Source organism: Hyla sarda, chromosome 10, assembly GCF_029499605.1.
Source record: "Hyla sarda isolate aHylSar1 chromosome 10, aHylSar1.hap1, whole genome shotgun sequence".
Classification (NCBI taxonomy): Eukaryota; Metazoa; Chordata; class Amphibia; order Anura; family Hylidae; genus Hyla; species Hyla sarda.
The window spans coordinates 84,091,786-84,118,478 of NC_079198.1; the positions used below are offsets into that span (position 1 = coordinate 84,091,786).

General features: G+C 44.3%; 2 protein-coding genes across 3 annotated transcripts in view; one reads left to right on the forward strand and one right to left on the reverse strand.

Moving 5' to 3' along the window:
* The window catches only part of LOC130294632 (uncharacterized), a 181,529-nt gene extending 177,080 nt beyond the window's left edge, over window positions 1-4,449 (reverse strand). Inside the window, exon 1 of the mRNA XM_056544782.1 lies at window positions 4,257-4,449. Coding sequence (XP_056400757.1) covers window positions 4,257-4,275 — 19 coding nt within the window. The 5' untranslated portion in view covers window positions 4,276-4,449. The remainder of the gene's footprint in view (window positions 1-4,256) is intronic.
* Window positions 2,174-26,693, forward strand: part of LOC130294631 (carotenoid-cleaving dioxygenase, mitochondrial-like) — a 151,032-nt gene continuing 126,512 nt past the window's right edge. The window contains exons 1-2 of one of the 2 annotated variants that reach the window (XM_056544779.1): window positions 2,174-2,482; window positions 14,356-14,582. In XM_056544779.1, coding sequence (XP_056400754.1) covers window positions 14,576-14,582 — 7 coding nt within the window. In that variant the 5' untranslated portion in view covers window positions 2,174-2,482; window positions 14,356-14,575. The remainder of the gene's footprint in view (window positions 2,483-14,355; window positions 14,583-26,693) is intronic. The other variant, XM_056544778.1, reaches the window with a different exon arrangement.

The following is a 26,693-nucleotide window of genomic DNA, read 5'->3' on the forward strand; positions in this document are numbered from 1 at the left end:
CTGTAGGTCAATTTGATTGAAACATAAGTGTCCTTTCTGACCACTATAAAAAAAAAATCATATCTACAGGGATATGAAAATTTGCACTGTGATCTTTAGTTTTTATCAGTATCATTTTTGTTTTAATGGGACTTTTTGATAACACTTTATTCATTTTTTCTAATAAATGATGTGGTTAAAAGTTAGTATTTTTAGTGTTTGGTGTTTCTTAAAGTAGTAGTGTAGTGAAAGATAACTTATCCCTTATCCTTTGGATAGGGAATAAGTTATCGATCATGAGGGTCCGACCTCTGGGACCCCCCGCAATCTCCTGAACAGGGCCCCAGCAGTCTGCTGTAAGAGGGCGTGCCGACCCCTGCACGGAGCTGCGGCCAACATGCCCCATCCATGTATCTTCCCGTGGCTTCCTGCGGGGTCGGAACGGCCGCTTCCGGCAGACTGCTGGGGCCCCGTTGAGGAGATCGCAGGGGGTCTCAGCGGTCGGACCCCCGCGATCTATAACTTATTCCCTATCCTTTGGATAGGGGATAAGTTATTTTTCACTGCACTACTCCTTTTAAAGGTTGATGCCGTTTACCAGGCAGGATCATAAACATTATGGCCCTCATTTACTAAGCTAAAATCAACTAGTTTTTGTTGGGTTATTCAGGTGCATAGTAGCAAATAATACACCAAAAAAGGCTCTAAACCTGTTGATAAATTCCCCCCAAATCCCCTTATCTGCCTCCTGCTGTGACTGTTTTAAGAAAAGTCATAAATCAACAACCACTGCTAAGTAAAATACCAAAAGTGTGTATCAAAATCATTTTAGTCAAAATCACTTAAGATACATTTCTGCAGCTTTTCTACATAAAAAAAAAAAAGCTCTAAACCTGTTGATAAATATGCCCAGCAACTTTTAATGAAAGGCAAAGTATTGTGGTGCATTGTACATATTGGGGGGTATTTATCAAAGGATTTATGTGGGGTTTTTTTCACGTAACTTTGGCGCAATACTTTGGCGCAGTGTCTTTTTGCGCCAAAGTTTGGTGCATCTTATCAACTGTCATTTTTACAACTTTCTCAAAATCACACGGTCCTGTGTGTGATTTCAACTTTAGTCAGTAATTCATCATTTGCGCCAATCGATCTTTGGCGCAATTTTGACGCAAATCCCGTTTTTTTTGGCGCAAATCCCCGCTAAGAAATTTTGCACATAGAAAACACACTTAGCAATGTCAGAAAATGTAAAGGCATCAAAATACATAAAAAAAATTTTTTTGTGAAAGCTGCGACGCTTCCAGGGCTGCGCAATACTATCCTGCGACATAGTTGTCTCTGAGGAACCTTCACCCTCCGTTGAGCCAGCATTGGAAATGGCCACACAGGTTCAGGAAAGGTAAGCACTAAAACAGTGGTCTCCAACATGCGGACCTCCAGATGTTGCAAAACTACAACTCCCAGCATGCTCGGACAGCCAACGGCTGTCCGGGCATGCTGGGAATTGTAGTTTTGCAACATCTGGAGGTCCGCAGGTTGAAGACCACTGCACTAAAGTAACAAAAAAAAAAAAACAACTACCCAAGTTGAAAATAAAATCCATTTCACATGGTGACTATAAACCCCACAAAAGAAAATAACTCATGCCGCTTGCTGATATACTGCAGGAGGGACTCCGAAATGGCTGCTCTACAGGGTAAAATACGAGTCCTCTGTGGTGGTAAGTTCTGTGTAAAAGGCGCTGTGAACAGCTGATTTCAACATTTGAGCCAAAATTACTAACAACTTGCACCAAATGATAAATCTGGTGCATGTCCACGAAAACCAAAGTGAAAAAATAAAGGGTAAAAAGAAACTGTCAACAGGTAAAATTCATAAATACCCCCCATTGTGTATTGCAAGAAAATGTCTCTAAATAGTATTTGCAAACAAAAAGTTATACCACCTGCGCGGTACATGTACTGTACAGGTATAGATTTAGCAGAGCTATAATGAACTCTTTGCTCTGTTCTTTTGACATGGAATAACGTTAGATTGAACATAATACAAAACATGAACCTACTGTACAGTCTGGTCTAAACCTACAGAGATATGATATTAGGTGTTCTGCTGAATGACCAATTCACTTCTCTGCTTTGACTGATACATGTTCGCATCGCGGCCATCTTCCCTTCTGCTATCTCCCCACACAACAGCCTATAAGGTTACTGCATGGAGGGACCTGTGTTTTAGAATAGAAGACAATGAGGTCACACAGTGTACACTGCTGCCACCCAAGGCTTTTATTCTGAAGTGCGCTGCAGCTTAGGCAGCTATTCACTGGGCTTGTCAGTCTCAATAACCAACACACAGAGGATTCTGCTGATGTTCCAGTTTTCAATAGGCTTTTAGTAGACTGCATCCGCAGCATTCAACCAGAAAACCCCAGCATCTCATTCTGAAGTCAGCACAGCCTGAACAACATCCATGGATTTCATCTTCTCTTTTCTGCACAACATACCAGGTAACTTAGATATCACTGGATGATGCTGCAGTTTCATTGTCGCACTATGCAGAGGTACTACAAAGCTATAAATATTACATTACTTAGTCAGTCTTGCTTGAATGCTTTGAACCCGAACAGTTTATTATTTGGTAACAATGTAGCAGGGTTAAATTTAACTCTTTCTGGCCTTCTTATTTGTTGATATAACTATATTCCTATGTGAATAGCAAATATTATAATGTCAGTGTGTTGCAAACAAAATAACCAGCTCAGCTCTGCTGCACCTTACAAAGTTAAAGGGGTATTCCAGGCAAAACCTTTTTATATATATATATCAACTGGCTCCAGAAAGTTAAACAGATTTGTAAATTACTTCTATTAAAAAAATCTTAATCCTTCCAATAGTTATTAGCTTCTGAAGTTTTCTGTCTAACTGCTCAATGATGATGTCACGTCCCGGGAGCTGTGCATGATGGGAGAATATCCCCATAGGAACTACACAGCTCCTGGGACGTGAGTCATCAGAAAGCAGTTAGACAGAAAACAACAACTCAACTTCAGAAGCTAATAACTATTGGAAGGAGAACTAAATGTATGAAAGGTCTCGGCCATACACCTGCTCACTTAGTACATGTTGCCTCTCGGCAATTAATGAAGAAAATAATAGATTGTCCCTACCAAGGACTGAGGTGCCTTATAAAATATAACTTTTAATTGTATCACTTAAAATATGAATCCAACAATTTAGAAAACCAAATAATTGTTAAACAACAATCGTGCATTAAGCACATAAGCTGCGGCTTAAATAGGGGTTATAAGCCCACTATGATGCAAGTTACATAGATGTATGACAGTAGTTGTTATCAACACATCACCAATCTGTGATTGTATGCTCCTTGACACCAATTATTATCACAGCGTAAATAGAATTCCCTTTATCCCAACGCGTTTCTATGTAGGGGTATGGTATAAAGAATTACCCCTTACACTTCTTCAGGGGATTTAGGTTTACAATAGACAAGTGCTCTGGAGTCATATATCACACTAATTGATGTCACTGTATGTACCCTCTTTTTTATAGGGGGGCTAGTGATCAGCAGTGACACCTAGTTAGAAGTCAAACATCAAAGACTGACAGCATCAATATACACCCGGCTCTCCGTTTAAACACCTGTGTCCAGGGATCAGTGGAGACATTTCTCATAGTCTTAGATCAATCCTGAAATGACAAAAAATCATAGGTGTCTCCCTTAGCAACCAGTGAATAACTTACCCCAACGGTTGTTCAACACATATTGACAAATAGTTACTCACTGTCCGCTGGGTCGTACGAGATAAGAGAGCGCCGGGTACTGCAAACAACAATATGCCCATACTTAGTACCTCGTTCTCACAGAGTTAATAGAGCATATAGACAATCTAGCCGCATAGTAAAAAATAACAACCCAAAGCCAAGCATTAGTAATTTTTAGTTTACATAGAGCCGTTCAGGAGATAATGTACATAGGACGCTGCAATGGCAGCGAGTGCCGGAGCAGTGTCCGGGGTAGCTGCGTGTCAGGTAAACACGCCGGCGTCTCCATGCGGCCGGCGCGCATCCTATTTACGTCATCGGATGCCTGTCCCCATGACACCGCATATGGGGGCGCAGTCTCCACTCAAGTCCCGGATTCCCAGAAACGGGATTGGCCAGGCTTGACACCATTCACACGTCGGATGCGATACTGGTATGCGTATAACAAAATGTAGAATCAATCACTGATTTAAGGCTAGATAATGGGACAGGTATTACCTGGTAGAATTTGACTCATTAAACAGTTCTACATAGAACCGTATATGTTTTCCCTCAGTCCATACAGTGTTAAAGCCGTCTCTCGTACTTTGGCCGCAGCTGTCAGTGATTCTGAGCTATATATTCAGTATTAAAGCCATCTCATGTAGTTCAGCCGCAGCTGTCAGTAAGTCTGTGCTATACTACACCCACTTCTTTTATCATGCATAGATTTGTCATTACATAGTAGCCCACTGATAATCAGGATAGGGCTGACAACAATCAGGACATACATAATTCTTAACCCGCTGCTCGGAGAAAAATAAACCCCGATAAATAACAGCAAATGTAAATGGTGTCCATATTCTGCTTAATACAAAGATGTGTTGAAAAAACAATGATAATCAGTGCTGGAGAGCATGATAACGCTGCTGAAATGTAGTAATTAGCAATTAATAATCAATGCTTAATAGCCTATACCAGAATAGAAAAGGGGCGGAGACTAAGATAAGGAGTCCTCTCCTTTAAGGCAGATGATGTCTCTGATTGCCAAAAATAGAAATATTGGAGGATAACTAATTTTTGTTGGGCTATAGGGAGGGGGGGGGGGGGACGATATGCATAAATAAAAAATTATAAAAATAAAATAAAAAATATAAATATGTAGTATAGTATAAAGAAGAGGAAGGCATCCACAGGCATATTGTTTAGGAGGCTGGATGACCCTAGAGGGAGACATGAGAGGAGAGGGGATGATAGGGACCTAGGGATACCTGTTCTGGCCCTATTAAGTCCTAGAGCATGTCACCTCAACCTAAGTGGCATGGACGCCCTAACAAGGGCGGTACCGTATGGCAGGAACCTCCTATTAATGCCCTAGTTCACCCTGGTTAATGGGGTGGAGCCTAGAACAAAAGATCCACTGGGATCTCCCCTAACTACCTTAATCCGCCACCCTGGGGTTAAATATACCCATGGGCCTCTTCCAAAATATTTATATAAAGCAAGTGAACGATAGTTGTTCATTAAGGCCGTTTGGGGCCATAGTTTGCAGTCTATAGATCCATCTGCATTCTCGTTGCAGAATGGATCTATCCCAGTCTCTGCCCCTTTGTGGTGGTTTAACATGATCAATGCCGATAAATTTGATTTGTGATATATCACTATTGTGCATGGTGTTTATATGTACAGCAACTCGAGTATTTCTAGCATTTCGGATGTCTCCAACATGCTCCAGCACTTTTCGACGAAATTCTCGTATTGTTTTTCCAACATATTTCTTTCCACACTTGCACACAGATGACCCCTCTAAAACTACAGTTAACAAAGTGTTTAATAGGAATGTTGGTGCCTGATACCGTATCTTCAAAAAATGTTGTTTTAAATATATGAGGACACACGCGGCAATGGCCACATTGAATGCCGCCCTTCGTGTTTACCGTCCCAAGCCATGTTTGAGAAGTTGTATTTTGAAAGTGGCTGTGGACTAGTTTGTCACTTACACTCGGTCCCTTACGATAAGTGATCAATGGTCTCGGGCCTACCACTTCCCTCAAATCCGGGTCCATTCTCAAAATGTCCCAGTGATGACATATTATAGTTTTCACCTCCTGGGACATGTTGTCAAATTTCCCTATGATTCGTGTATATTTATCCTCCTCCCTCCTTGGTTTTGGTGTCAGTAGAGATGTTCTATCCTGGGACAGGGCAAATTGGTAGGCCCTCTGTAGGATATAATCCGGGTAGCCACGCTGAAGGAATCGATTTCTTAGATCTTTAGCCTGTTGTATGAATTCATCCCGGTCTGAACAGTTCCACCTGAGACGGAGATACTGCCCCTGCGGTATGCCCCTTTAAAAGGCGATCTGACATCTTATCTTAGTCCCCGCCCCTTTTCTATTCTGGTATAGGCTATTAAGCATTGATTATTAATTGCTAATTACTTTTCTCTCACTCTACATTTCGGCAGCGTTATCATGCTCTCCAGCACTGATTATCATTGTTTTTTCAACATATCTTTGTATTATGCAGAATATGGACACCATTTACTTTTGCTGTTATTTATCAGGGTTTATTTTTCTCCGAGCAGCGGGTTAAGAATTACATTTTTCCTGATTTTTGTCAGCCCAATCCTGATTATCAGTGGGCTACTATGTAATGACAAATCTATGCATGATAAAAGAAGTGGGTGTAGTATAGCACAGACTCACTGACAGCTGCGGCCAAATTACGAGAGACGGCTTTAACACTGTATGGACTGAGGGAAAACATATCCGGTTCTATGTTTAATGAGTCAAATTCTACCAGGTAATACCTGTCCCATTATCTAGCCTTAAATCATGATTGATTCTACATTTTGTTATACGCATACCAGTATCGCATCCGACGTGTGAATGGTGTCAAGCCTGGCCTATCCCGTTTCTGGGAATCCGGGACTTGAGTGGAGACCGTGCCCCAATATGCGGCGTCATGGGGACGGGCCTCCGATGACGTAAATAGGATGTGCCCCGGTCGCATGGAGACGCCGGCGTGTTTACTTGACACGCAGCTACCCCGGACACCGATCCGACACTCGCTGCCATTGCAGCGTCCTATGTACATTATCTCCTGAACGGCTCTATGTAAACTAAAAATTACTAATGCTTAGCTTTGGGTTGTTGTTTTTTACTATGCGGCTAGATTGTCTATATGCTCTATTAACTCTGTGAGAACGAGGTACTAAGTATGGGCATATTGTTGTTTGCAGTACCCGGCGCTCTCTTATCTCATACGACCCAGCGCACTGTGAGTAACTATTTGTCAATATGTGTTGAACAACCGTTGGGGTAAGTTATTCACTGGTTGCTAAGGGAGACACCTATGATTTTTTGTCATTTCAGGATTGATCTAAGACTATGAGAAATGTCTCCACTGATCCCTGGACACAGGTGTTTAAACGGAGAGCCGGGTGTATATTGATGCTGTCAGTCTTTGATGTTTGACTTCTAACTGTCACGATGCGGCTGGCAGGAGGTGGATCCTCTGTGCCAGAGAGGGATTGGCGTGGACCGTGCTAGTGGACCGGTTCTAAGTTACTACTGGTATTCACCAGAGCCCGCCGCAAAGCGGGATGGTCTTGCAGCGGCGGTAGTAACCAGGTCGTATCCACTAGCAACGGCTCAACCTCTCTGAGTGCTGAAGATAGGCGCGGTACAAGGGAGTAGACAAGAGCAAGGTCGGACGTAGCAGAAGGTCGGGGCAGGCAGCAAGGATCGTAGTCAGGGGCAACGGCAGGAGGTCTGGAACACAGGCTAGGAACACACAAGGAAACGCTTTCACTGGCACAATGGCAACAAGATCCGGCGAGGGAGTGCAGGGGAAGTGAGGTATAAATAGGGAGTGCACAGGTGAACACACTAATTGAACCAACTGCGCCAATCAGCGGCGCAGTGGCCCTTTAAATCGCAGAGACCCGGCGCGCGCGCGCCCTAGGGAGCGGGGCCGCGCGCGCCGGGACAGGACCAACGGAGAGCGAGTCAGGTACGGGAGCCGGGGTGCGCATCGCGAGCGGGCGCCACCCGCATCGCGAATCGCATCCCGGCTGGGAGAGGAATCGCAGCGCACCCGGTCAGCAGATCTGACCGGGGCGCTGCAGTTGCGAGGATGTTGCGAGCGCTCCGGGGAGGAGCGGGGACCCGGAGCGCTCGGCGTAACAGTACCCCCCCCTTGGGTCTCCCCCTCTTCTTGGAGCCTGAGGACCAGACTTTTGTCTAGGATGTTGTCCTCAGGTTCCCAGGATCTCTCCTCTGGACCACAGCCCTCCCAATCAACCAAAAAAAATTTTTTTCCTCTGACTGTCTTGGAGGCCAGTATCTCCTTCACGGAGAAGATGTCAGAAGAGCCGGAAACAGGAGTGGGAGAGACAAGTTTGGGAGAGAAACGGTTGATGATGAGAGGTTTAAGGAGAGAGACATGGAAGGCATTGGGAATACGAAGAGAAGGAGGAAGAAGGAGTTTGTAAGAGACAGGATTAATCTGGCACAAGACTTTGAAAGGACCAAGATAGCGTGGTCCCAGTTTGTAACTGGGGACACGAAAGCGGACATATTTAGCGGAGAGCCATACCTTGTCTCCGGGAGCAAAAATGGGGGGAGTTCTTCTTTTCTTATCGGCAAACCTTTTCATGCGAGATGAAGCCTGTAGAAGAGAATTTTGGGTCTCTTTCCATATGGTGGAAAGATCACGAGTCACTTCATCCACAGCGGGTAAACCAGAGGGCAAGGGAGTAGGGAGGGGGGGAAGAGGGTGACGGCCGTACACCACGAAAAATGGGGATTTAGCAGAAGATTCAGAGACTCTGAAGTTGTATGAGAATTCAGCCCATGGTAGAAGATCTGCCCAGTCATCCTGGCGGGAGGAAACAAAATGCCGTAAATAGTCACCCAGAACCTGGTTAATTCTTTCAACTTGCCCATTGGATTGAGGATGATAAGCAGAAGAGAAGTTTAATTTAATCTTGAGTTGTTTACAGAGGGCCCTCCAGAATTTTGACACGAATTGGACGCCTCTATCCGAGACGATCTGCGTGGGCAAACCGTGAAGACGAAAAATGTGTACAAAAAATTGTTTTGCCAACTGAGGCGCTGAAGGAAGACCAGGAAGAGGAATAAAATGTGCCATCTTGGAAAATCGATCAACGACCACCCAAACAACAGTGTTGCCACGGGATGGGGGTAGGTCTGTAATAAAGTCCATACCAATCAGAGACCAAGGCTGTTCGGGGACAGGCAGAGGATGAAGGAGACCAGCAGGCTTCTGGCGAGGAGTCTTATCCCGGGCACAGACAGTACAGGCCCGCACAAAATCAACAACATCCGTCTCCAGAGTCGGCCACCAATAGAAACGAGAGATGAGTTGCAAGGATTTTTTGATGCCCGCATGGCCTGCGAGGTGGGAGGAGTGACCCCATTTGAGAATCCCGAGACGTTGGCGTGGAGAAACGAAGGTCTTCCCTGGAGGAGTTTGCCTGACGGAGGCTGGAGAAGTGGAAATCAGACAGTCAGGAGGAATGATGTGTTGCGGAGAGACCTCTACTTCCGAGGCATCCGAGGAACGAGAGAGAGCATCGGCCCTAATGTTCTTGTCGGCAGGGCGAAAATGAATTTCAAAATTAAAACGGGCAAAGAACAACGACCACCTGGCCTGGCGAGGATTCAGCCGTTAGGCAGACTGGAGATAGGAGAGATTCTTGTGATCGGTGTAAATGATAACTGGAAATTTTGATCCCTCCAGAAGATGCCTCCATTCCTCAAGTGCCAATTTAATGGCCAGTAGTTCTCGATCCCCGATGGAGTAGTTCCTCTCCGCTGGAGAGAAGGTCCTAGAAAAAAAACCACAAGTAACAGCATGCCCGGAAGAGTTTTTTTGTAGAAGGACCGCTCCAGCTCCCACTGAGGAGGCATCAACCTCCAATAGGAAGGGTTTAGATGGGTCAGGTCTGGAGAGCACGGGAGCAGAAGAAAAGGCAGACTTGAGCCGTTTAAATGCGTCTTCCGCTTGGAGAGACCAGGACTTAGGATTGGCATTCTTCTTGGTTAAAGCCACGATAGGAGCCACAATAGTGGAAAAATGTGGAATGAATTGTCTGTAATAATTGGCGAACCCCAAAAAACGTTGGATGGCACGGAGTCCGGAGGGGCGTGGCCAATCTAAGACGGCAGAGAGTTTATCTGGGTCCATTTGTAGTCCCTGGCCAGAGACCAAGTATCCTAGGAAAGGAAGAGATTGACATTCAAACAGACATTTCTCCATTTTGGCATAAAGTTGATTGTCTCGAAGTCTCCGAAAAACCATGCGGACATGCTGGCGGTGTTCTTCTAAGTTGGCAGAAAAAAATCAGAATATCGTCCAGATACACAACAACACAGAAATATAAAAGATCACGAAAAATTTCATTAACAAAGTCTTGGAAGACAGCAGGGGCGTTGCACAGGCCAAAGGGCATGACCAGATACTCAAAGTGACCATCTCTGGTGTTAAATGCGGTTTTCCATTCGTCCCCCTCCCTGATGCGGATGAGATTATAAGCACCTCTTAAGTCCAGTTTGGTAAAGATGTGGGCACCTTGAAGGCGATCAAAGAGTTCTGAGATAAGAGGTAGGGGGTAGCGGTTCTTTACCGTGATTTTATTAAGTCCGCGGTAGTCAATGCAAGGACGTAGGGAGCCATCTTTTTTGGACACAAAGAAAAATCCAGCTCCGGCAGGAGAGGAGGATTTGCGGATAAACCCCTTTTTTAAATTTTCCTGGATGTATTCAGACATAGCAAGAGTCTCTGGGGCGGACAGAGGATAAATTCTGCCCCGGGGTGGAGTAGTGCCCGGGAGGAGGTCAATAGGACAGTCATAAGGCCTGTGAGGAGGTAAAGTCTCAGCTTGCTTTTTGCAAAATACGTCAGCATAGTCCATATAAGCCTTAGGGAGACCGGTTACAGGAGGAACCACAGGGTCACGGCAGGGAGTACTGGGAAGCGGTTTAAGACAGTCCTTGAGACAAGAAATACCCCAGCTCTTGATCTCTCCTGTGGACCAATCAAGGGTTGGGGAATGGCGTTGAAGCCACGGTAGTCCAAGGAGAATTTCGGAAGTGCAATTGGAGAGGACCAAAAACTAAATTTTTTCGTGATGAGGTCCGATGCACATTAGGAGGGGTTCCGTGCGGTAACGCACGGTACAGTCCAATCTTTCATTGTTAACGCAATTGATGTAGAGGGGTCTGGCGAGACTGGTCACCGGGATGTTGAACCTGTTGATGAGAGAGGCCAAAATAAAATTTCCTGCAGATCCGGAATCCAAGAAGGCCATAGTAGAGAAGGAGAAGGTAGAGGCAGATATCCGCACAGGCACAGTAAGGCGTGGAGAAGCAGAGTTGACATCAAGAACTGTCTCACCTTTGTGCGGAGTCAGCGTACGTCTTTCCAGGCGGGGAGGACGGATAGGACAATCCTTCAGGAAGTGTTCGGTACCGGCACAGTACAGGCAAAGATTCTCCATGCGGCGTCGTGTCCTCTCTTGAGGTGTCAAGCGAGACCGGTCAACTTGCATAGCCTCCACGGCGGGAGGCACAGGAACGGACTGCAGAGGACCAGAGGAGAGAGGAGCCGGGGAGAAAAAACGCCTCGTGCGAACAAAGTCCATATCCTGGCGGAGTTCCTGACGCCTTTCGGAAAAACGCATGTCAATGCGAGTGGCTAGATGAATGAGTTCATGCAGGTTAGCAGGAATTTCTTGTGCGGCCAGAACATCTTTAATGTTGCTGGATAGGCCTTTTTTAAAGGTCGCGCAGAGGGCCTCATTATTCCAGGATAATTCGGAAGCAAGAGTACGGAATTGGATGGCGTACTCGCCAACGGAAGAATTACCCTGGACCAGGTTCAGCAGGGCAGTCTCAGCAGAAGAGGCTCGGGCAGGTTCCTCAAAGACACTTCGAATTTCCGAGAAGAAGGAGTGTACAGAGGCAGTGACGGGGTCATTGCGGTCCCAGAGCGGTGTGGCCCATGACAGAGCTTTCCCAGACAGAAGGCTGACTACGAAAGCCACCTTAGACCTTTCAGTAGGAAACTGGTCCGACATCATCTCCAAGTGCAGGGAACATTGTGAAAGAAAGCCACGGCAAAACTTAGAGTCCCCATCAAATTTATCCGGCAAGGATAGTCGTAGGCCGGGAGCGGCCACTCGCTGCGGAGGAGGTGCAGGAGCTGGCGGAGGAGATGATTGCTGAAGCTGTGGTAGTAGTTGCTGTAGCATCACGGTCAGTTGAGACAGCTGGTGGCCTTGTTGCGCTATCTGTTGCGACTGCTGGGCAACCACCGTGGTGAGGTCGGCGACAGCTGGCAGTGGAACTTCAGCGGGATCCATGGCCGGATCTACTGTCACGATGCGGCTGGCAGGAGGTGGATCCTCTGTGCCAGAGAGGGATTGGCGTGGACCGTGCTAGTGGACCGGTTCTAAGTTACTACTGGTATTCACCAGAGCCCGCCGCAAAGCGGGATGGTCTTGCAGCGGCGGTAGTAACCAGGTCGTATCCACTAGCAACGGCTCAACCTCTCTGAGTGCTGAAGATAGGCGCGGTACAAGGGAGTAGACAAGAGCAAGGTCGGACGTAGCAGAAGGTCGGGGCAGGCAGCAAGGATCGTAGTCAGGGGCAACGGCAGGAGGTCTGGAACACAGGCTAGGAACACACAAGGAAACGCTTTCACTGGCACAATGGCAACAAGATCTGGCGAGGGAGTGCAGGGGAAGTGAGGTATAAATAGGGAGTGCACAGGTGAACACACTAATTGAACCAACTGCGCCAATCAGCGGCGCAGTGGCCCTTTAAATCGCAGAGACCCGGCGCGCGCGCGCCCTAGGGAGCGGGGCCGCGCGCGCCGGGACAGGACCGACGGAGAGCGAGTCAGGTACGGGAGCCAGGGTGCGCATCGCGAGCGGGCGCCACCCGCATCGCGAATCGCATCCCGGCTGGGAGAGGAATCGCAGCGCACCCGGTCAGCAGATCTGACCGGGGCACTGCAGTTGCGAGGATGTTGCGAGCGCTCCGGGGAGGAGCGGGGACCCGGAGCGCTCGGCGTAACACTAACTAGGTGTCACTGCTGATCACTAGCCCCCCCTATAAAACAGAGGGTACATACAGTGACATCAATTAGTGTGATATATGACTCCAGAGCACTTGTCTATTGTAAACCTAAATCCCCTGAAGAAGTGTAAGGGGTAATTCTTTATACTATACCCCTACATAGAAACGTGTTGGGATAAAGGGAATTCTATTTACGCTGTGATAATAATTGGTATCAAGGAGCATACAATCACAGATTGGTGATGTGTTGATAACAACTACTGTCATACATCTATGTAACTTGCGTCATAGTGGGCTTATAACCCCTATTTAAGCCGCAGCTTACGTGCTTGATGCACGATTGTTTTTTGACAATTTTCTATTTTTCTAAATTTTTGGATTAATATTTTAAGTGATATAATTAAAAGTTATAAACTATTGGAAGGATTAAGATTTTTTTTATAGAAGTAATTTACAAATCTGTTTAACTTTCCGGAGCCAGTTGATATATAAAAAAAAGTTTTGGCCTGGAATACCCCTTTAAGTCAAGTGCTTTCTTTTAAGCGGCATCCTTCTTTTTATAATATTTTATTTGTTGTATGTCAAGTTTAATATTTTGTATTGCAGCGCAGCGGCATAAACAGCATATTTATATTCATGAATGTGTTCAATATTAATCAGGTGACATAAAGTTTACATAGTATATCATACCTCATATATGTACCTTACAAAAATCTTAGAACCCACTAAGGAGATCTAGATAATAGCATGTGGTTGCAGGATCAGTGTGTTTTTAAGGTAAGGGAACTCTGAGCAGACTCCAAATATTCTTTATAAATTATAGTTGTAATAGTAGTTACATAATTCCAGAAACATCTAACATAACTGACAATAGCAAAAACAATTGACTGCAAATAGCAGATCTTACGACAGTGACACAATAAGTAATTTGGCAGCCCCAAAGATTATGGGGGACATTCATCATGGTGTTTAGAACCTTTTTTTGCTCTAGGCGCACAAAAGGCACGTGCGCCTAAGAACTTTTCCTTGAGACTTTTGTGGGTAAGCATAAAGTTGCAAACAGCCTTACCTAAGCAAATTTCAGTTTTCACTTTGCAATGGTCACGAATTTATAATGTGCGAATATCGCACGTGAGCAAAAAAAAAAAAAAAGTTGCTAACCCCTTTAAAAAATTGCAAATCAACTGCAACTTTTGTGTTTTGCTTATGTTCTCCAAATTTATGAACACCCTGTGTTAGTATGATAAATATGTGGCACATAAGACTAAAGCAAAAAATAAAATAAAAAGACTTCATAACTCATTTACCAAAGACAACAATGATAAATGTCCCTCTATGTCATGTTAATTATACACTATGATTCTTATTATTACTGGTGGGGATGTTTGCTGCAACCAAATAACCAGGATTACTTCTGATCAATCACTTTAATGGGCAATGTTGTACTTCTTGGCAAAACATTAACCTTTCTTATATACTTCATTAAAAAATGTTATCTCTTCTTGAAGAAATCATGGCTTATATACCACCCAGAACATAATCCGAACGCCTGCATCATCATCTGTGTCTCAGTTTAAGCACAGGCAGGGACAAAGTCGAGTAAGTGAGGGTGGGACCAGCACTCCTCTGTGCTCACTCCTGTCCTGTCTATTAGACTCCTGTCTGAAAACATAGAGGAGGAAGTTACAGACCAGCCTGCAGTGATCAGATGAAGAGACCCAGCAGTGAATGCATGGTGAGTTAGGGCAGGCTCAGTGCTTGCCTTGGACATGCCCCTTCCTGACCAGTGGATGTCAGAATGAGTAAGCAGCAGAAAAGAGGGATTTGTAAGCCAAATAGAGGAGCTAGACTTATAAAAAAGACATGTAAAGCATCTGCATGACTTAGTGAGTAACATGTATAAGGGCCCCAGTGTTAAAGGGATACTCCGCCCCTAGACATCTTATCCACTATCCAAAGGATAGGGGATAAGATGTCAGATAGCGGGGGTCCCGCCGCTGGGGACCCCCGGGATCTACCATGCAGCACCCACCTTTAGCTGCTTCTGGAACCGCTGGAGGTCCTCAGGCTGAGTCCATCTCGAACACGAGGACAGAGCATAGTGACGTCATGGCTCCGCCCCATGTGACATCACGCTCCGCCCCCTCAATGCAAGTCTATTGGAGGGGCGGGGCAGCTGTCACGCCCCCTTCCATAGGCTTGCATTGAGGGGGCGGAGTGTGACGTCATACGGGGCGGAGCCGTGACGTCACTATGCTCCGTCCCCGTGATCGCCAGTAATCAGACCCGGAGCGAACACGCTCCGGGGACTGATTCTAACGGGGTGCGGGACCCCCGCGATCAGGCATATCTCCAAAGGATAGGGGATAAGATGTCTTAGCGCCGGAGTACCCCTTTAAGGGCCAACTGAAATGTGTGCCATTTGCCGTACAGGAAACAGAGTACCCAGTGCATTGCAACTTGCTCCATATGAGGCTGAATATCTGCTGATCAGTCAAAATGCTGAGCCCTGATCACTGCCAAGAGCAACTACAATGTGGATATCAAACTGGATCATTCAAGAGGTACTCCAGTGTAAAACAAGTGGAAAACATATGTTTTTAACCCCTTAAGGACCGGAGGTTTTTCCGTTTTTGCATTTTCGTTTTTTGCTCCTTGCCTTTAAAAAATCATAACTCTTTCAAATTTACACCTAAAAATCCATATGATGGCTTATTTTTTGCGCCACCAATTCTAATTTGTAATGACGTCAGTCATTTTGCCCAAAAATCTATGGTGAAGCGGGAAAAAAAATCATTGTGCGACAAAATTTAAAAAAAAACGCTGTTTTGTAACTTTTGGGGGCTTCCGTTTCTACGTAGTACATTTTTCGGTAAAAATGACACCTGATATGTATTCTGTAGGTCCATACGATTAAAATGATACCCTACTTATATAGGTTTGATTTTGTCGGACTTCTGGAAAAAATCATAACTACATGCAGGAAAATTTATACGTTTAAAATTGTCATCTTCTGACCCCTATAACTTTTTTATTTTTCCGTGTATGGGGCGGTATGAGGGCTCATTTTTTGCGCCGTGATCTGAAGTTTTTAACGGTACCATTTTTGCATTGATAAGACTTATTGATCACTTTTTATTCATTTTTAAATGATATAAAAAGTGACCAAAAATGCACTATTTTGGACTTTGGAATTTTTTTGCGCGCACGCCATTGACCGTGCGGTTTAATTAACGATATATTTTTATAATTCGGACATTTCCGCACGCGGCGATACCATTTATGTTTATTTTTATTTTTATTTACACTGTGTTTTTTCTTTTATGGGAAAAGGGGGGTGATTCAAACTTTTAATAGGGAAGGGGTTAAATGATGTTTTCACTTTTTTTTTGCACTTTTTTTTTGCAGTGTTATAGGTCCCATAGGGACCTATAACACTGCACACACTGATCTTTTACATTGATCACTGGTTTCTCATAAGAAACCAGTGATCGATGATTCTGCCGCATGACTGCTCATGCCTGGATCTCAGGCACTGAGCAGTCATTCGGCGATCGGACAGCGAGGAGGCAGGTAGGGGCCCTCCCGCTGTCCTGTCAGCTGTTCGGGATGCCGCGATTTCACCGCGGCTATCCCGAACAGCCCACTGAGCTAGCCGGCATGCTTTCGGTTTCACTTTAGACGCGGCGTTCAACTTTGAACGCCGCGTCTAAAGGGTTAATAGCGCGCGGCACAGCGATCAATGCCGCGCGCTATTAGCCACGGGTCCCGGCCGTTGTTAGAGGCCGGGCCCGAACCGCTATGACGCGGGGCCACGCCGTGGCCCCGCGTTATAGATCGGGAGTGGACACATGACGTTCCAGTACGTCATGTGTCCTTAAGGGGTTAAATCATCTGGTGCTAGATAATAAAAGCGATTTGTAAATTACTTCTATATAAAAATCTTAATACTTCCAATACTTATCAGCTGTTGTATGCTACAGAGGAAGTTTTGTACAGTAATGGCCTTAATGTTGGAACCCCTGAAATTTTTCTAGAAAATTAAGTATTTCTCACAGTTTGTTCTTTTTGTGTGTACTGGAACTAAACCAAAAAAGGAGGGAAAAAAAGCATATTGGACATAATGTCACACAAAACTCCAAAAATAGGCTGGACAAAATTATTGGCACCCTTTCAAAATTGTGGAAAAATAAGATTGTTTCAAGCATGTGATGCTGCTTTAAACTCACCTGGGGCAAGTAACAGGTGTGGGCAATATAAAAATAACACCTGAATCAGATAAAAAGGAAAGAAGTTCACTTAGTCTTTGTATTGTTTGTCTGTGTGTGTCACACTAAGCATGGACAACAGAAAGAGGAGAAGAGAACTGTCTGAGGACTTGAGAACCAAAATTGTGGAAAAATATCAACAATTTTAAGGTTACAAGTCCATCTCCAGAGATCTAGATTTGCCATTGTCCACAGTGCGCAACATTATCAAGAAGTTTGCAACCCATGGCATTGTAGCAAATCTCCCTGGGTGTGGACGGAAGAGAAAAATTGAAGGTGTCAACGCAGGATAGTCTGGATGGTGGATAAGCAGCCCCAAACAAGTTCCAAAGATATTCATGCTGTCCTGCAGGCTCAGGGAACATCAGTGTAAGCGCGAACTATCCATCGACATTTAAATGAAATAAAACGCTATGGCAGGAGACCCAGGAGGACCCCACTGCTGCCACAGAGACATAAAAAGTAAGACTGCATTTTGCCAAAATGAACTTGAGTAAGCCAACATCCTTCTGAGAAAACGTCTTGTGGACAGATGAGGCCAAGATTGAGCTTTTTGGTAAAGCACATCATTCTACTGTTTACTGAAAACGGAATGAGGCCTACAAAGAAAAGAACACAGTACCTACAGTGAAATATAGTGGAGGTTCAATTATGTTTTTGGTTTGGTTTTCCTGCCTCTGGCACTGGGTGCCTTGAATGTGTGCAAGGCATCATGAAATCTGAGGATTACCAATGGATTTTGGGTCGCACTGTAGAGTCCAGTGTCAGAAAGCTGGGTTTGCGTCCGAGATCTTGGGTCTTACTGCAGGACAATGACCCCAAACATACGTCAAAAAACACCCAGAAAAGGATGGCAACAAAGTGCAGGAGAGTTCTGAAGTGACAGCAATGAATCCAGATCTAAATCCCATTGAATACCTGTGAAGAGATCTTAAAATTGCTGTTAGGAAAAGGCGCCCTTATAATAAGAGAGACCTGGAGCAGTTTGCAAAGGAAGAGTGGTCCAACATTCCGGCTGAGAGGTGTAAGAAGCTTATTGATGGTCATAGGAAGTGACTGATTTCAGTTATTTTTCCTTCCCTTTTTTGGTTTAGTTCCAATACACACAAAGGGAATAAACGTGTATAGCAAAACATGTGTTACTGCAATCCTTTTCTGTGAGAAATACTTCATTTTCTAGAAAAATTTCAGGGGTGACAACATTTACGGCCATGACTGTAGTTCTTTCCAGTCTGACCACAGTGCTCTCTGCTGACACCTCTGTTTGTGTCAGGAACTGTCCAGTGTAGAAGCAAATCACCATAGCAAACCTCTCCTGCTCTGGGCAGTTCCTGACACAGACAGAGATGGCAACAGAGAGCACTGTAGTCAGACTGGAAAGAGCTACACAACTTTCTATTTCTGCAGCTGATAAGTACTGTAAGGGTAAAATAGAAGTAATTTACAAACCTGTATAATTTTCTGGCACCAGTTGATTTGAAAAAAAAAAATTCCCACCGGAGTACCCTTTTAACCCCTTAACAACCACAGACGTAAATGTACGTCCTTGTTTGGCGGGACTTCCCGCACCAGGACGTATATTTATGTCATGGTTTGGCGGGACTTCCCGCACATGGACGTACATTTACGTCCTGTGTGTGACCGCGAGCATCGGATTGGTGCTCGCGTCATACACGGCAGGTTCTGGCTGCTAGTAGCAGCCGGGGACCCGCCCGTAATGGCCAACATCCGCGATCGCGCGGATGTCCGCCATTAACCCCTCAGATGCCGTGATCAATACAGATCACGGCATATGCGGCAGTGCAGTACTTTGAATGGATGATTGGATCGCCCGCAGCGCTACCGCAGCTATCCGATCATCCAGCATGGCGGCCATAGGTCCCCTCACCTGGCTCCGGCTGGCTCCCAGGATCTTCTGCTCTGGTCTGCGATCGAGCAGACCAGAGCAGAAGATCACTGATAATACTGATCAGTGCTGTGTCCTATACATAGCACTGAACAGTATTAGCAATCAAAGGATTGCTATAGATAGTCCCCTATGGGGACATAAAAAGTGTAAAATAAAAGTTGAAAAATGTAAAAATAAAAAGTAAAAAAAAAGTGAAAAATCCCCTCCACCAATAAAAAAAAAAATTGTCAGTTTTTCCATTTTTACTCCCAAAAAGTTTTATATATGCAAATGTGGTATCGATAAAAAGTACAGATGACGGTGCAAAAAATGAGCCCTCATACCGCTCTATATATGGAAAAATGAAAAAGGTATAGGTGGTCAAAATAGGGCGATTTTTAGATTACCGATTTTGTACAAAAAGTTTTAGATTTTTTTTAAGCAGTACAGAAATATAAAAGTATCTAGCCATGGGTATCATTTTAATCGTATTTACCCACAGAATAAAGAACACGTGTCATTTTTACCGTAACATCTATAGTGTGAAAACAAAACCCTCCAAAATGCGCAAAATTGTGGTGTTCATTTTGATTTCCTCTCTAAAAAATTTTTTTTTGGGGTTCGCCGTACATTTTATGGTAAACTGAGGGGTTTCATTACAGAGTACAATTGGTCACGCAAAAATAAGCCCTTATATAGGTATGTAGATGGGAATATAAAGGAGTTGTGGATTTTAGAAGGCGAGGAGGAAAAAACAAAAACGCAAAAATAAAATTGGCCTGGTCCTTAAGGTGAAAATGGGCTTGGTCCTTAAGGGGTTAAAGAGGTATTCTGGTGGAAAACAGTTGGTGCCAGAAAGTTTCTTCCAGTATTTATCAGCTGCTGTATACTACAGAGGAAGTTCTTTTCTTTTTGAATTTCTTTCCTGTCTGACCACAGTGCTCTCTGCTGACACCTCTTTCCATGTCAGGAACTGTCCAGGGCAGGAGCAAATCACCATAACAAACCTCTCCTGCTCTGGACAGTTCCTGACATGGACAGAGGTGTCAGCAGAGAGCACTGTGGTCAGACAGAAAATAAATTCAAAAAGAAAAGAATTTCCTGTGGAGCATACAGCAGCTGATATGTACTGGAATGATTAAGATTTTTTAGTAGTAAGTAATTTAGTAGTAAGTAAAGTAATTTACTGATTAACTAATATTCTGATTAACTTTCTGGTACCAGTTGATTAAAAGTAGTACCCCTTGAAGAAATGGGAAAGGGGTTCTAGTCTGATTAATCACATTTTCTTTTAATTCATGTAAACGACTGGGATGCACTATGAGAATTATCCTAGCCAGGAGAATAATTGTTAAGCTCTGAGCAATGTTCTGTTGGAAAACCAATGTTAAAGCATTCCTGTTGTGAGAAACAACTTTTTTTTCATTTAATACTTCCTTAAAAACTAAGCATTTTCCTAATATACTTCATTAAAAAAAAATGATTGCTAAAGATGTGAAAGAATGGTTTTAAAAAATGGCCACTGGGGGTCTCTGTCTAATTTTGCAAACTCTGGTAACCAAGTCTTTTTGGTCCTAGCAACTAGCCATTTTGGACCAATTTTCTAAGGGGAGGAGTTTGGTTATCTCCCTGCTGTGCCTTAGTGCACTGCATAATCCATCTTTCTTTAGTGTGCTGAACACCTGTAAGATCCAAACAGCTTGCAGACTTTTCAGAAGAGAAGCTTTTCCATGCACACTGACAAGCAAAACAAGGTGCTTAATTATTATTTATATGCAAAATTATTTATCTTTGGTCTTTTTATTAATGTATTTCTTTTGTATTTGAACCATATAGGTTCATATGGATGCATCAGAGTTATAAAAGCATGCACTTTTAGCACAAAGCTGTGCAAATGTAAAAATATTTGTGCAGAGCTTTATAACGAGGAAGGGGGCAGGGGAGGAGGAAAGGAGCAAGTTTGTCCTTCTCCCAAAAGCTTTTTTAGAAGGCCTGCAGACTGAGCATAGGAATACATAGATCTAAAAGCATGCATACTATTATAGCATACAGATCTTAGGGCACATTTTTACACTAACTTGAGCATTTTTTACATTTTCCTACCAATGACAGTAACACTTTAACTCTGTCTCCAAAATTCATAAGGAATACAATTTGTATGATAGTTTAAAAAGAATAATAAAAACATGAATGTCATCTTTATTGCTTTCAGTTGCAGTGGATTATTGGATTAAGAGCACATGGCAGAAATATTTACAGGAGGACAAGGCACAGATGTCCTTTCCATCTCATGTCCTGATGGTAAAATGTAGAAGTGTGCAAACTGCATTTAGTGTGCATTAATAAGCAAGAACATACTGTTATCTATAGTCATGGCCAAAAGTTTTGAGACGGACACAAGTTTTGATTTCCATGAGTTTGCTGCGTCAGTGAGTTTTGATCTTTTAGTCAGATGTTTCAAAGTTTCTTTGGTTACTAAAGTATCATTCTAAGCATTTCATAAGTTGTTTAAACTTTTATTAATAAATAAATCAAGTTTATGCAAAGACTCAACTTTTACAGTGTTGACCCTTCTTTTTCTGCAGTCCGCCCAGGCGAAGAGCAACTTCTCCTGACAAGCCAGGAACAATTTAGTGATGAACAATGCATTTTCCAGGCACCATGTCACAAGACTAATGTGTGGCTTGGTGAACAAAACATGACATTTTGGTTCCCCATATATCAAGCCCATTAAGAACCTGTGGTCAATCCGCAGAAAGTGGGTGGACAAACAAAAACACAGATATTGTGATAAACTCCAAGCACTGCGCACACCTGCTTTTCTCCAGGACGAATGGCCTGTTTGTATTTGAATTCTAGTGGAGGTGCTGGACTGACAGGGAAACTAGATCACACATATGGTGGTTTTATCCGAGAATACACAAACACACAAATCCACTATACCCCAGAGCTGGTTCTCCTTGGAGCATCCTACTTATCTTTATATCCTAGTTCCTCCTGCCTGGTTTGGCCTCTCCTGTCAATGGCCAGACAAAAGATCCGCATGAGCTGGCTGTCTACTGACCCATTTAGCAATCGGCAAAATTTTCTTCATGAATCATTGCCTGGTCCTTGTGGCTTGCCTCTAGATACACTGTTGGATCAGTAACAAATCCCTCCCTGCCCTATCAAAGCTACTGTTAGCTGCTGGTGGCCTTTCCTAGCCTCAACCGGCTACTTGTGCTATACATGTTATTCAGTGACGGCTCTGCTATACGGGTTCTGCTATACATGCTATTCAGTGTTGGCTCCGCTATACGGCAGGAAATTTCGTCTGAGGTCTGAGGGAGAATCGTCTGAGGTATGAGGGAGTTTTGGATGAGGGAGAAGGGAGTTTAGACTAAGGGAGGTTGGAGATTGGTGTGAGGGAGGAGGCGGGACAGTGTTTTTCGCCTGACGGGGGATGGAGTTGCGGTTGATGACTGACGGAGATTGGTGTGAGGGAGGAGGCCGGATGGTGTTTCCTTTGTATACTGCTTTGTACTTTGACCTCCGCCTTGCCCTATTTTTTTTTTCTGTTGTGCAATTGTAAAGTTCTATGTTTTAATAAAAAAGATATTGGATAAAAAAAATCCAAGCACTTATTAACCCCTTAAGGACTCAGGGTTTTTCAGTTTTTTCACTTTTGTTTTTTCACCCTCACCTTTTAAAAATCATAACCCTTTCAATTTTGCACCTACAGACTCATATGATGGCTTTTTTTTTTTTGTGCCACCAATTCTACTTTGTAATGACATCAGTCATTTTACCAAAAAATCTACAGCGACACAAAAAAAAAAATCATCGTGCAACAAATTTTGGAGGCTTCTGTTTCTACGCAGTGCATTTTTCGGTAAAAATTACACCTTTTCTTTATTCTGTAGGTCCATACGATTAAAATAATATGAAACAAAATCCAGTTTAACCCAGTTTCTAGCTCAGAGGATTGTCTCATAAAAGTTTCAGTATCGGTGTAATTTCGTTTTAGCCTGGTAAATTCACCTACTGGGATGGCACTGGTGGTATGATGAAGGTGATTACTATCCACTCTGAGTACTGTGTTGCCTGATATTAATTTGCGATGAGTGGCGATGGAAATTGTACCCTGTGGTGTATTGGTGAGTATTAAGTCCAAAAAGCCTATAGATGAAGTATTGACCTGGTGTGTAAATGTCAAAATATTCTCCAAAATAGGAGGAGGTCATATAACGAAAACCTTTGTGCCTGGATAGACTCGCTCCTCCAACCACTCATCCCTCAGATTCCGGCATACATACAGGACACTAAACATCTACTACTTAATTTGAATCATATACCTTGGCATTCATCTTTCTCCTGGGTCTCAGCGGATGTTACATCCCTGTACTCAGTCATTCCACACCACCTTGCACTTACTGCACTCCAATGGTTTCTTTCTACTTATTCCACCTACACTCCTGATCTTTGTGGATTTCTGGGTACATGTGTTTCTTTTCTTCTCGAACACAACTTTTTTATGTTTGATGGGTGTTTCTTCCTCCAAATCACTGGCGCTTCTATGGGGGCCAAATTCTCCCCCTCTATTGCTAATATCTATATGTGTTGGTGGGAATCTATCTATCTTTTTTCTCCTTCTAATCCTTTTGCTAAACATCTCATCTGGTACGGTCGCTACATAGACGACCTCATATTTATATGGGGTCCCGGTGTGGCGACCGTGCCAGACTTCTCTTTCTATCTTAACACCAACACTCTTAATTTACAGTTCACTGTTTCAGAACACACTCACACCATTTCTTTTCTTGATGTCAATCTGAGGGGTGACAGTGCCACTGGCCAAATACAGTCTTCTACATTTCGTAAAAGTACAGCTGTTAATTCCATTCTGTGTGCCCACTCATGTCACCCACCCCACATCATAAAAAACCTGCCGGTGGGTGAGATGATTCGGGCACGCAGAAATTGTTCTACAGACAAGGATTTTTTCACTGAGGCAGAGTCTATCCAGACACGTCTGAAAGCTCGTGGTTACCCTGATTGGTCACTTAAAAGAGCCATTAAAATTGCCTTTAGTCGAAACAGACAGGAACTACTTAACAGTTCCCGTAAACCTAAAATGAAACACGACAATCCAACTCCGGTGACTTTCACTACTTCTTACAGCACTGATTTTTCTACTATTTGTAAGATTATACATACATACATGCCTATGATTCTGACTGATCCCCAGTATGCATGTATCAAAGAAACCGGTTATAGATGTGTTCCCAAAAAGGCTCCCACAATCGGCCAAAGAGTCTCCCCGAGTCTCTTCTCTACTTCTAGGCCTGCTCCACCCACTTGGCTATCCTACCCTGGTTCATTTAGGTGTGGGCACAACCGTTGCACCTGTTGCTCGGTGATGCACGTCACCAGATCCTTTACTTCATTTGTCACTAACGTCACTTATACAATCAAACAATACATTAATTGTAATACCACATATGTAGTGTACCTGGTGTCGTGCATGACCTGCCGTCTACAGTACGTCGGCTGTACCACAAATCCACTAAAAGTTCGGTTGAGAAAACATTTATCTGACATCCCCCATTTCAATTCCAGAAACACCTCTGCAGTGTCCAGACATTGTGCTGAAGCACATCATGGCAGTTTTTCCTCTTTACAATGTACCGCAATTGAACGTGTTAACCCATCCAAGAGAGGAGGTGACTTGAAACAAAAGCTTCTCAATCGAGAAGTCTTTTGGATTCTTAAATTATCAGCACGAGTTCCTCTTGATATGAATAAACGGCAGGATGTCATCCTCCATTATTAAGTATAACTCTATTTATGTTATCGTTTATAAATTTCTTGACATCTTCACATGTTTCCCAGATGTCCATTAATACATATTGATTCACTCGTATACTTATGTCAATTTCTACATAGGACTTATCTGGTGATACATTTTTAAGATGTCAATTCATATGTAGCTTCTTTACAGCCTATGTGCATGATTGGCATATATCCTCCTAATATGAAACTTAATAACTTATGTCTTTTTATTTATTCATTTTTCTCTCATCTCTCCACACATTGGTCATTTATTATTTTCAGACATTATTCTTTTATGTAGTCATAATTATATTTGTATTTACCCATCGTTTTGATACTTGAAGTATATTTCTTATGTTTTTACACTGCCCCTATTTACCTGTAAGGGGTTAATTCCTGCCGGTCACATGACCTGTGACCGGCTGTAATTACCTCACTGCCTATTTACCGTATATACTCGAGTATAAGCCGACCCGAGTATAAGCCGAGACCCCTAATTTCAACCCAAAATCCCAGGAAAAGTTATTGACTCGAGTATAAGCCTAGGGTGGGAAATACCTCATCCCCCCCTGTCATCATCCAGACCCGTCATTAACATCCTCATCATCCCCTTGTCATCATCCCACACATCCCCCCTTCATCATCCCCTTGTCATCATCCCACACATCCCCTTATCATCCCACACATCCCCCCTTCATCATCCCCTTGTCATCATCCCACACATCCCCCCTTCATCATCCCCTTGTCATCATCCCACACATCCCCTTATCCCACACATCCCCCCTTCATCATCCCCTTGTCATCATCCCACACATCCCCTTATCCCACACATCCCCCCTTCATCATCCCCTTGTCATCATCCCACACATCCCCTTATCATCCCACACATCCCCCCTTCATCATCCCCTTGTAATCATCCCACACCCCCCCTTCATCATCCCCACCCCCCTTCATCATCCCCACACCCCCCCCCCCCTTCATCATCCTCTTCTCATCATTCGCCCTCAGTGGTCTTCAACCTGCGGACCTCCAGAGGTTTCAAAACTACAACTCCCAGCAAGCCCGGGCAGCCATCGGCTGTCCGGGCTTGCTGGGAGTTGTAGTTTTGAAACCTCCGGAGGTCCGCAGGTTGAAGACCACTGCGGCCTTCAACATGCGGACCTCCAGAGGTTTCAAAACTACAACTCCCAGCAAGCCCGGGCAGCCATCGGCTGTCCGGGCTTGCTGGGAGTTGTAGTTTTGAAACCTCCGGAGGTCCGCAGGTTGAAGACCACTGCGGCCTTCAACATCATCCAGCCCCCTCTCACCCCCTTTAGTTCTGAGTACTCACCTCCGCTCGGCGCTGGTCCGGTCCTGCAGGGCTGTCCGGTAAGGAGGTGGTCCGGTGAGGAGGTGGTCCGGGCTGCTATCTTCACCGGGGGCGCCTCTTCTCCGCGCTTCTGGCCCGGAATAGAGCCGTTGCCTTGACAGCGACGTATCTGCGTCGTTGTCAAGGCAACGTGACTATTCTGAGGCCGGGCCCGAAGCGCTTAGAAGAGGCCTCCCCGGTGAAGATAGCAGCCCGGACCACCTCCTCACCGGACCACCTCCTTACCGGACAGCCCTGCAGGACCGGACCAGCGCCGAGCGGAGGTGAGTACTCAGAACTAAAGGGGGTGAGAGGGGGCTGGATGATGTTGAAGGCCGCAGTGGTCTTCAACCTGCGGACCTCCGGAGGTTTCAAAACTACAACTCCCAGCAAGCCCGGACAGCCGATGGCTGCCCGGGCTTGCTGGGAGTTGTAGTTTTGAAACCTCTGGAGGTCCGCAGGTTGAAGACCACTGCGGGTGGGGGAGTTCACTCGAGTATAAACCGAGGGGGGTGTTTTCAGCACGAAAAA